Source organism: Diceros bicornis, chromosome 12 (genome assembly GCF_020826845.1).
Source record: "Diceros bicornis minor isolate mBicDic1 chromosome 12, mDicBic1.mat.cur, whole genome shotgun sequence".
In the NCBI taxonomy this organism is placed as follows: Eukaryota; Metazoa; Chordata; class Mammalia; order Perissodactyla; family Rhinocerotidae; genus Diceros; species Diceros bicornis.
This window is the reverse complement of record NC_080751.1, coordinates 2132680-2144865: the sequence shown is the minus strand read 5'-3', so window position 1 is coordinate 2144865 and position 12186 is coordinate 2132680. Positions and strand designations below refer to the sequence as shown.

The 12186-nt window shown below is 38.4% G+C and overlaps 1 gene segment (V, D, J or C); it reads right to left on the bottom strand.

Moving 5' to 3' along the window:
- Positions 1-1496: 1496 nt before the first annotated feature.
- Positions 1497-11782, bottom strand: LOC131412255 (immunoglobulin kappa variable 3-15-like). The segment is given in 3 exon segments: positions 1497-1548; positions 11255-11540; positions 11734-11782. Coding segments are annotated over 3 exon segments (387 nt in total).
- Between the last annotated feature and the right edge of the window lie 404 nt (positions 11783-12186).

The window sequence follows — 12186 nt, the reverse complement described above, 5'->3', positions numbered from 1 at the left end:
AAAATATTTTATACTACTAGAGTACATCTTTTTCAATAGTTTTCTAATTTTTCAATTGTATGCTGCTTTCTTTCACCAGACACATATCCCACACCCATGGTATTTTTGCAATTTTGAACGGTCATTTCTTTTTAGCTAACATTTTTGATGGGGTTGATCAACTAAGTTTTTTATTGGCCAAAATATTGTATAGTTAAACTCTTCTTCATTTCTCCCCAACCTATCTGGGACATTTTATCATTACCTTCCCCATCACCCCAGAATTGAGACTAAGTGTGCTTATAGGTTATGATTAATGAGTCCTTTTTATAACTTTGTTGTTGGGATAAGTGTGGAAGACAGAGCTTGAGCTATGGATAATTGAATGTGTTTGAGTTTGTCTCCATTTACTTTCCTGGAATTCTCTTAATGATCAATCACCTCGATTGTCTAACAAACCCATGAAAGCTCTTTCCTGCAATAATCTGATTTTTCCTTTCCACCTCTGCTTGCTTTCCTCCTCCATCCAGAGTCATAGGAGAGAACAAACCTCAGTATTGTTCCAACCCTGGTCATAGCAGTGAAATACCAGGGCTTCAGGTGGTAATTTACCAGCACTTTTCTCCTAGCATATCTGCTCCTCTGAAATCTTTTATTTTCTCTTCATTCTTCAGACCATTCTCCCCTCCTTCTGCCCAGATTATGTTCCCCTGGTGATGTTTTATTTTTCACCAGCCTCGCAAAACTGTGGGTACATTTCAGTTGTTCTTCAGCTTCTGAGAAGTCATAATCTATCTTGATAGAAACAGGAAGATCTTGACTCTTTCCCAAGTTTCACAGAAATGCTAAAAGTGGAAAACTTAACTGTTGCTTCATTACATTAAGTCAATTAGCGGTATTACCATTTGGATGCATTTTCATAGTCATTTTAATGCAATGAGTGTGTGTGTGTATGTGTGTGTGTGTGCATGTGTGCGTTTGCTGGAGAAAGAATTAACTATTTAATAAATAATTTTGGGACAATGTATCATACACATAGAGAAAAGAATGAAATCAATTCTCTTACAACATATACAAAAATCATTTCCAAATAGGTTAAACTCTTAAATATAAAACACAAAAACTTTAAACTTAAAGGAGAAAGTATGTATCAGAATCTATTTAGGTAATATGAACACACGGTTGGAAGATCAGATCCAGGAAAGAATGTCTGGTTCTCATTCTATTTTCTTCTCATCATGGAGAGGGTTCTAAGAGCAGTAATTTCCAAACCCCTCAATTACAGAATTAATAGGGGATCTAAAAAACCTAAAAACAAATTAGAACCTTGAGACCTTCCACATACTTACTCAGATTCACCAGGGTGCAACCACTGGGGAATAAGACAACAACATTCCTGGATGACTTGGAAACCTGTTTGTGGAAAGAGAAATGAAAGGGAATGAAACCAAGTACATGGGCTCTAATCTTCAAAGAAAATCTAGAAAGAGGTTGAAAAAGAGTATTTCTAATGAAAATCAACATCTCAATAAAATCAGAGTACTGCCTCCAAAACTATGGGGAGAGGAAGACAGGAGTCTAGGGCAGCTAATCAATCTCAGGGGAGAGTTTGGTGAGGACTAAAGCTCTGTTGGAGGAAGGCTCAGTCATGGTGACAAGAATACGTGCAGCGATATCAACCTGACATCCTGGATGGAGTGAGAATGAGAAATCTGCACCAAGATCACTGCCTTTGAACCTATATGGGACCCCAGAGCTCTGAGTGGGAGTCTCACAGGATGAAAGGCTTTAGAAACAGGTTTAATCTATCAGAGTAACAAGTTGACCACTTTACAGCTGCTTGTGATTCTTCTCTCTTTTCTAGACACTATGAAGGATGCTGGAGATGGTCAGCACAATGTTGCAGATAACTTCAAATCACACAGAAAATATGAACGTTAAGAAAGAATGAAACATAGACAAATCTAAGGAAATCCATGCCTCATTGTAAACAGACTACTTTATAGTGGTTTACGGCATGCACTTTGGAGTCAGACAAACTGAGGTCCAAATTCTGAGGTTTAGCTAGACATTTGACCTTGAACAAGTTACTTAACATGTCAGCCCATAGTTCCTCACAGGGTGATTTTAAAAATATCTCACAGATATGATATGAAGAATATAGCAGATGTTGTTTTCTTGGTATTGGGCCTAACAACACGAAATAGTCTCTGTAAGTGGTAGCTATTAATCAACATTCTATGTATTACTTAATAAATTATGTAATACATATGACTTAATAGATTAGAATTAAACCAAAGTACAATTAATATTAACTCCCTAGCCTGAACATCAAGACAATAACTCCTGATGCTCAGGCAGTAACATTTTCAGAAAATCATTACCAAATAAAAGCATACTTATGAACATTGCAATAAAGCATGTCAGGGAATTAATAGAATTCTTCAGAGAATTTAAAATCTGCAGTTTTGAAAATTGCTCTAACAATGCAAATAAATATACAGTCTTAGAAGTAAAAATTAAATTTAAGTATTGTCACATTTGATAGGATAGAATCCTATTTTATACCAAGCTTCAGATTAATCAATTATTAGTGAGAAGGACAATTTTTAAATTTTTCCTTATAATTGAAGAGACAGTGATAGAACTCATGAATAGGTATTATGAATTATATACAAATTATTAACCTACTTTCAGTTTCATGTATTAGATTCACATTACAAGAATTATCAGAGGATACATTAAAATACCATTGTATACATTTATATTTAAAATTAAATTCATATTTACACAAAACTGATTTATATAAAAAGTTAAGTCATTTTTAAAAAATCGTTCTATAAGAATTATCAGGTCTAGGTGATGTAGGGCCACTGAGTCACCAGTTGACAAAGAATTTTCAGACATGAGTTGCTCGTTTGTTTGTACACCTTTATTTTGTGTTCAGCCTGGGGACAGGATCCATGGGCAGTAAAGACCTGCTGTGCAAGTGTCTGTGTGGTGCCATTATATACAATTTTAACTATTTTTACTACTCTAAAGAAATGTCAAAGGAAAAAGTACTAGGTGATCTGGTCAAGCAAGTTGATGGTTTCTGTTTAGTCTCAAAGATTAGGGTATGGGGGCAGATGAATGAGATGTGTCCTTGCATTCCAAGGTGTGGTATGTCTCAAGGAACATGTAGGTAAGAGATTAAAGTCATTGATCACCTCCTGAGGTCAATTCCTTCACTCCTAGTCAGAGGCGATTGAGTAAGTAGTGGCATGCTAGACTGAGTGGAGTATTATGGAAATTGTAACACAAGTCATAAACAAGGTTTCCACCACATCATAGGTATACTAAAATTTATATTTCAAAATGATTTATCAGAAACGTATTGTAATGTCACAAACTGTAAAATATTCTTAACAGTTCACGTAACAGTTGCATCAGCAAAAGTATCCCTCTCAAAATTAAAGATTTTCAAAAATTATTTGTGATCTTGCATTTGCCAAGAAAGACTGATGTAATTTTCAATCACATGTGGAAAATAAATTTGCTGAAAGTATAAACTTTGATGCCTTAATAAATAAAAATGCAGAAAATCAAACCAGAAAAATCTTATGATCAGTCAAGATATCATATTAATAAAGTATTATCATCTATTATGAATACATTTTTATTGTATCATATTAAATTATGACACACAAACATTTTTGAAAGTTTACCTTGCTACTCATGTTTCCTTGTTTGCTACAGTCCTGTAGGACCTGGAACTCAAGTCCCTGTGGCCACCAGAGCCAGGCTATCAAGGAGTGTGTCTCTGGATGGCTGCCACAAAAGCTGGGGCACCAGACATGTTTACAACCTCCTTTCTCAGAGATACTAGTGACCTGGAACAGGGTAGAGGGAGATCACAGAAATGGTTCCCAATGGCCTCCTCATTCTCCATGGAAGATCACAATCAGCTCCTAAATGTGTGCTAAATTAGGACCCTGCCCCTCAGACTGCAGCTTTTAAGATATGCAGATAGTCCTCTTTCAGGGAAAGACTGGAAAACAGGCATTTCTGTCTGTTCCCTTTGTGGTGAGCTCTGGAGGGATAGCCACTACCAGTCCTCTCATGCCCATTAAGAATTTTTCTTTGTTTACTGTAGCCTTTGGGGTCTCATGGACGCAAGCCCTGTTGGCTTTCAGAGCAAGGTATTTGGGGGCCTGTGTCTAAAATGGAAGTCTTAAAGTTGGGGCACTAGATGTTGGGTCCAAACCCTTCAATCTTTAGCGAGAAGCTGGGTGTTACAAGTTTCCCCCCAATTATATGTCCCTGTGCTAGGGGTGAGGTTTATGTTGAGAGTGTGTCTCAGCATTTTGGATCTGTTTCAATGTGTGTATTTTCTCCCTCACCCAATTTGTATCAACTGCTGAGCTAGTCTCTGGATTTCTTTCAGAGGGAATTGCTCCATGTGGACTTGTAGGTTAGGTACGTCCATGGAAGAAAGTGAGTTCAGGAGCCTCCTATGCCATCATCTTGGACTAGAATTTATTTTTCTTTGGATTTGAAGGGGAGGAATACTATCCTCTACTCACTGTGGGTCCTTTCTGGCTGGGCTACAACTTAAATTGACATGAGACTGAATAGCAGGAGAAAATCAAAGTTTAATAACATATATACATGGGAGAAAGTCAGAAAATAGAAACTGAGCAACTCGTCATTCTGACTAACCTGCTCACTTAAGTATTTTCAGCTAAAGGTGAGGAGGGTATTGGGGGGAGTGGTTTGGGATTTTAGAGCGGAAGAAGACAATTCACACAGAGATGGAAATGCAAATGTTTGTCAGACCACTCTTTACAGGACCAGCTATAGAGAATGTGGTTAGAGAGACAGAATTTTTGATAAGGTGGGATTGTTGGTGCCTTTCTTATCACGTACATCTATTTTACGTATACTAAAGCCATCATGTGGTAGTGGCTCCTTCTATGTTAAATTCTTTAGGCAGTTAGTGGGGGAGGCCAAATGTACATCAGAGAAAATAATCAAGCTAAAGAAACATACTTTGAGGTGGCCAATTTTGATCTCCCACTGATTCTTAAGGTAGAAGTTTGAATCATTGATTTTAAATATTTCTTCTTTTTGAACATAGACATTTAGTGCTATAATTTCCCCTCTAAGTACTATTTTAATAGCATCCCACAAATTTTGATACCTTATGAGTTATATTTTAGTATTGTCTAGTTATCTAATACTCATTTTTGATATATTATTTTATCTATAAGTTATATTAAAAAGTATTGTTTACTATTTGGTGATTTTCTGAATGATTTATGGTAAATGCTTCTAAGTGAATTATCTTCTGGTTGTTGGCGTGGGTGAAATCCCCTTTCTTCCCTTCTTGTGTTCTTGTGGCTGGACTAGTAGTAAAATTGACACAAGACCAGATTAACAGGAGAAAAACCCCATTTAATACATACCTATTGGAGACCATAAAGAAATGATGCTCAGAGAGTGAACAAAACAGACAGTATATATTTCTTTCACATAAAGAAACATAAATTTGTGAAAAATTGACAGGACAAAGAAACTTAGGTTTGGGGTAGATAATTAATGAGGAATTTAGCAGAGTTTAGGCTTAAGGTAGTAAATTAGCAAGGTTTATTTATTCAGATTTCTCAGCCCTGAACTCCCTAGCTCTGGTGATAAGGATGCAGGGAGAGCACCTTTCACACGGGAGATTTATTTCCTGTTTTCAGGGGAACAGAAACAGGAGGCTCAGAATGCTCTCTTTGCTTCTCAAGTAACTTTAATTCTAAGTAATTAATATACTATTGTGGGATGTTTGGGGTGGCCTGGCCTGGGCCCCAACATGGTCAAAGAACATTCTCTCTATAATTTCCACAATTTTAAGTTTACTTAGACTTGTTTTATGGCACAGGGAATGGTTTATCTTGGTGAATGTTCCACGTGCACTTGAAAAGGATGCGTATGCTTCCATTTGCGGTGTACTGTTCTTTAGCAATTAATTCAAGTCCATCAGTAATGTTGTTTAAGTCTTCTGTATCCCTAACAATTTTATTCTTGTTCTATAGAGGACTAAAAGAAGGATGTTAGAAATTTAACTACATTTATGGAAATCGGCAAATGCTACAAACATGGACTTCTGTTTTTATGGAGAGCTGGTTGTTTACTAGCAGAGTAATGGTGCAATGTAGATTAGAATTGTTCCTTATAGTTTCTTTTTTCTATTTGAACTACTACTTTCTTATTGTTCTTTGTCCCAGGTCCTCTGACCATCATATATACTGACCTACAATGGTGCATAGGGCTATCTAAATCACGCATGTTCTGGCAGCCTTCAGTTAGATCCAGGCACCTCATTCCCAGGGGGAGTGAAAAATGCTCCGAGGGGACCCTTGTATTCTGGCCTTATGCCTAAAGAAGATGCTGGGGACGCCAGGTCTTGATTAGACAAACCAAAAGGTCCATAGTCAAAAGATATTACCGTACTTTCTATCAGTGGTTTTTATCATCTCAGGAGAAGATGCAGAACAACACATCAGGCACAATGTTGTAAGAAATTTGTGAGTGTAGGCATTTTGTAACACCATAATTTTCTCTTTGGTTAATTCTGTCAGTGCCTACAGGAATTAAAATTTATCAAGTATTTCAAAAATAATTTCAATATTGCCATTCACAGTAGAAGAAAATGAATTGGTTTTCATTCAGTAATCCTTCAAACATGTTGACACATCATTTCCATAAAATAATATAAAAGATCCAAGGCCTGTGTGATGGCTGCACCCTGATCATATTCCTTTGATGTGAGGGAAGTTCTACTGCTAATCTCACCCTCCTGATCCTATTTATGGAGTAAAATCTTAAGAAACTATTTACCTATAGATTAATGCTCTATTTAGAGGAATTGCATCATACCTGCATATTTTTCTTCATTACACTTGTGGCTACCAAACTGAAGCTCTTGGAGAATTTTTTCATCCTCTGGACTTTGTTTATTGCTTCCTTCTGATGACCAAGCATTTTCAACAGTTGTATAAGCCCAGGTTGCACTAGAAGGACACTGAGAGGTCTCCCAGACCTAGGAAGCAGAGACCAGACCTTCACAGCCACAGAGGATGAAGCAGCTGGGTCCTGAGGAGCTGCAGGAGGTTTTTGTTCTGGTCTATAACACTGTGGGTGAATAACTAGTTGTCTGCTGGCAGTAGTAGACTGCAGCATCTTCAGCCTTGATGTTGCTGATTGTGAGAGAATAAGAGGTCCCAGATCTGCACTGCCACCTAAGCGAGCTGGAACCCCAGTTTTCAGTTCCCTCATGGGAGTAATTGTTCCAAGAGTAGTTGTAAGTCTGTTGTGCCCATGGAAAGAGGTGAATTCAAAGTCTACCTATGCCTTCATCTTGACTTCTCTCCCCAACTGATTGTTTTCTTCAAGATGGCTGTAATAAGATCTCCCATCCTACATGTTCCTCTGAATATGTGATGTTGACATCTCCTATTGAGCCTATTGTCCTATGCTTCCACCTCTTGAATCTGGATGGGCCTGTCACTGTGGTAGAAATAACCCTATGTGTCTCCTGAGTCTATAAGAGGTCATAGAGGATGTATACTTCCTGCCTGATACTCTTGGGGAAGCGTAGATGAAGCCAACTAGCTACAAATATAGGCTAGCTGCCTGGATGAGGACCCAGATTATATCCAGTCTCAATCGCTTTTGAGATGAATTTATCCTCAGCCACCATCTGACTGCATTCATGAAAGAAATCCTGATTAGGAACCTTGGTGAGTATAGGCACCATCTAGATCCATAGAGATAATACTAAATTGACTGCAGTTTTCACATATGAATATGTTATGGGTGATTTCTTTTGCATCACTTGTAACTAGAATGCCAACTAATAAATATAGAATGAATATGGAATTACAAAGTAGTCTATCAATGTTAAATGAATCTGGGTAAAATGTGTATGGGTGTTTGTCTAGGAAGAACTCACTATTTTTCCTACTCTCACACTACTAACACATTCACAATACTTCTGAGACCAGATGTGTGGGCTTTTTCCTACACTGACCAATTCTCTGACACCACTTGGATGTCCTACAATTCAATTCTGACATTATCTACCTATGGTAGTGCAGACTCTACAGGTAAGGGCTTAGTCCCATAAGAGTACCCTTCACTTTGGATGCCAATTGCAAGTCCCAGGTTGTCACCTGTACTTCTGACTGATTAGTTATAAATTGGAGTTCCACTACTCCCTCACTGCAGTTCATAATTTGCCAGAAGAGATCACAGAATCCAGGGAAACATTTTACTTATGGTAATTAGTTATTATATAGCAAAGGATGTGAGAAAGGATACAGATGAATAACAAAATGAAGAGATACATAGAGTGAGGTCTGGAGGAGTTAGGGTGTGCTACTCTCTTGGCATGTGGATGTGTTCACCAACTGAAAGCTCCCTGAACTTTGTACTTTAGGGATTTTTTCTCTGTGGGACAACCAACACGTCTGAAAAATCATGATAAACATGTTAAGGATTTCTACCGTGGTCTTGGGGTCCCAGACTGGTTCTATGTCTATGGATCTTGGGCAGATTTCATTCTTATAAGCAACAACTTGGAGACTGAGGATGCTGCAACATCCTCCTCTCAGCATGATGATGTGTTCCTTCTCACAGTGATATAGACCTGAACAAAACTTCTCCATGTCACTCTGTGTTTCCCTCAAGGCTGCAGCTGAAACTAAGAAAAACACTATGTTTTCTTTGTATTTTGATCCTTCAAATGATTTTGCCTCTCCTGGTTGAGATTCAATCACAGTGGTCATCTGTTGATAAAATGCTTTTTGCCCCATTATGTGAGATACATGGAGTTGACACAATGAGGAATAGAAAAAAACGTATAGCCTATCTGCTGTCCCGAGTTCCGTCTACTCTATATCAGGAGTTAGGACAACGAACAAGAAAGTTAATTAGTAAGAGGATTGTCCCAAGCCTTTTGCTGTAGGCATTTTGGTCTAGAAGCCAAGAGGCCCAAGACCCTAAAGATGGAAGCACTGCAGAAAAACAAGACATTTTTCCTCAAATTTTCTGTTCTTCCTACATGAAGTTCTCATTTTTTGTTCTTCAGTCCCCCATCTTTCATTTTGATTTGTTCTCTTTAGTTTTTGTCTTCAGCCAGTTTCTCCTTATTGGACTCAACTTCTCCAACTGGTTTTCAGCCAAGTCCCTCCTCTCTACAACTTTGAGAGTGAGTTAGTGTCCACCAGGCAGATAAACATGGATCCATCTTTGGGAAGTGTGGGACAAAGTGAGTATTCAAGGGGCAACTCTGAGCTACCTTGGATTTACTTTCTTATCCTTATATATTCGAGCTCCACTGAATACTCATTCACTAAGAAATCTTTTCTTCTCATGTACAGAATGGCAATGAAATAGGATATTTGCACTGCTGGCAGGAATGTAAAATGATGTAGCAGCTTTGGAATACATTCTGGCAGTTCTTCAAATGGTTAAACACAAAGTTTCCATATGATTCAGCAGTTCCACCTCTAGGTATATACCCAAGAAAAATGAAAACCTATGTTCACACAAAACTTGTACATTATTGAAATAGCCAAATGATGGAAACAACCTAAATGTCCATCAACTAATGAATGGATAAACAAAATGTGGCCCCTTCATATAATGAAATACTATTTGGCTATAAAAAGAGATGAAGTACTGTTATATGCTACAACATGGATGAACTTTGCAAACATTACGCTAAGTGAAATAAACCAGTCAGAACATATTACACGTGGTACGATTCTATTTATATGAAGTATCCATAATAGGTAAATCTGTAGAGACAGAAAGTGGACTATGGTTGCCTAAGACATGGGAGTATGTGATGCTTGGGGAAATGGGGAGTAACTGCTAATGGCAACAGGATTTCTTTTTGAAAATGTTCTAAAATTGACTGTGGTAATGATTGTGTAACTCTGCGAATATATTAAAATCCATTGAATTGTACAAGTTAAATAGTGAATTGTATGGTATGTGAATTATATCACCATAATGCTGCTAATAAAAAGTCTTGGGTTTCAAGAGTGAAGAGATCTTGGGGCTGGCCTAGTGGACAGTGATTAAGTGCGCGGGCTCTGCTGCAGTGGCCCAAGAGTTCACAGGATCGGATGCTGGGTGCACACCGCTGCACTGCTTGTCAAGCCATGTTGTGGCGGCATCCCATATAAAGTGGAAGAACGATGGCACAGATGTTAGCCCAGGGCCAATCTTCCTCGGCAAAAAGAAGAGGATTGGCATTGGATGTTAGCTCAGGACTGATCTTCCTAAAAAAAAAAAAAAACAAAAAATGAGTGAAGAGACCTTGAGCAAGGAATAACAAGAATATTTGAGTAGTTGAAACCAAAAAAGATATTTGTGGGCTAGCGTCTGGGCCTTTTTATTCTGAGATGTGTTTTGTACATTTAAAGATGATCCATGGTTTGAATTATTGAGAAGAGTTTTGTCCTAAATTGGGGTCACCAGAATTCTCTGTGATGCTCTTCAACTATGGGAAGACCTCCGACAACTCCTACCACCTATCTATCTCAGTCTTACTCATCTCATCTCTATTGAATGGTATAGCAAGGGTGATTTTAAAAAAATCCTATTGGAATTATAATTTTGATTAGGTCTTCTTTGATTTCTTGGAATAATATTCTGGAGTTTTCAGTGTATTTTTAAAAATATTTTCCTAAATATTTGATGTTTTTGATGCTATTCTAGATGATGTGTTTTGTCATTTTAATTTTCATCATTTGTTGCAGTTATATAGAAATAAAATTATTTATTCCATAGTGACCTTGAATCTAATGATGTGCTATTTCTCTTATTAATTCCAATAGTTTCTCTGTAGATTATTTTGAATTTTCTATGCACACAAGCCTTTCATCTGTAAATTATGGTAATATTAGTTCTTACTTCTAATCCTTGTTCCTTGTTGTTCTTTTTGCCTGATTGCAGTGGCCAGGACAGGTATAGTTCTAAAGGATTAATTCATGTGAATCTGATCTGATGCCGTTGGTGGTGAAATTCTTCCTTAACTTGACTGTGTATTTTGGTCTGAGAAAAAAAATCCAGGAATCAGAGTTCAAATCTTTTCATGTAGTTACTTTTCAGAACATTAAGAGACAGAGATGTTAAAACTGAGCAGCCAGCACAGCAGATGCTTATCAAGGAAGCTGCTGGTATATTTATATAAACACTGAAAGTCTTGCAGAAGTTTTTGTTTCATGTTGAATCATTATACTGCTGACAATAGTAAACTGCACAATCTTCAGGCTGCAGGCTGCTGATGGTGAGAGTAAACTCTGTCCCAGACCCACTGCCACTGAACTGGGCAGGGATGCCGGTGGGCCTGGTGGATGCACCATAGATGAGGGGCCTGGGGGCCTGCCCAGGTTTCTGCTGGTACCAGGCTAAGTAGCTGCTAACACTCTGACTGGTCCTGCAGGTGAGGGTAGCTCTTTCTCCTGGAAACAAAGATAGGGAGGCTGGAGACTGTGTCATCATGTCTTGTTCTGTGGTATCTGAGATTGAAAATACAAAAAAGTCATCCTTGTCATCTAGATTATACCCATTGTCTTCCCAGCAGAGCCAACGTGGTCAATCTATATTGAGCTTTAATTATGATGTTTACTGAGCAAAGGTGCCAGGTCACAGGACCCAACAAAACTGAGAAAGTTTTCACTGATGTGCAGAACCCTTCCGTGTTTCTCCCACCTGGGAGCCAGAGTAACAGGAGGCAGGGAGGCTGAGCTGGTGCTTCCATGGTCCACTTTGTGCCCTAACTGAGGCAGATCTTCCCCAGAGCACTGGCCCAGGCATTGATATGGGCTGTGGACAGCAGGGTGGGCTGGGAGGAACATGCAGAGCAGCTGGGGTGGGGGAAGCTGTGCTTCCAGCTGAAGAGAACATTTGCCTTCTTTTCTCCACACTTGAGCAATCCATCCCCAGAAGGTCATGTCAGAAGAGGCTGTTAGCTCAGCCTGAGGGGAGAATTTCTCTCCTGTGGTCACAGAATTTAATTCCTGAGTTCTTATGCCTCACTAATTACCTGGACACAGCCCAATTGTGTTTGGCATATGCTAGTTGAGAAGCAAATAGAAGCCTGTGGTCTCATTGATGTGTGATTGAATTAGATTGGATTGAGGAGTTGATCAATAAACTTTATCT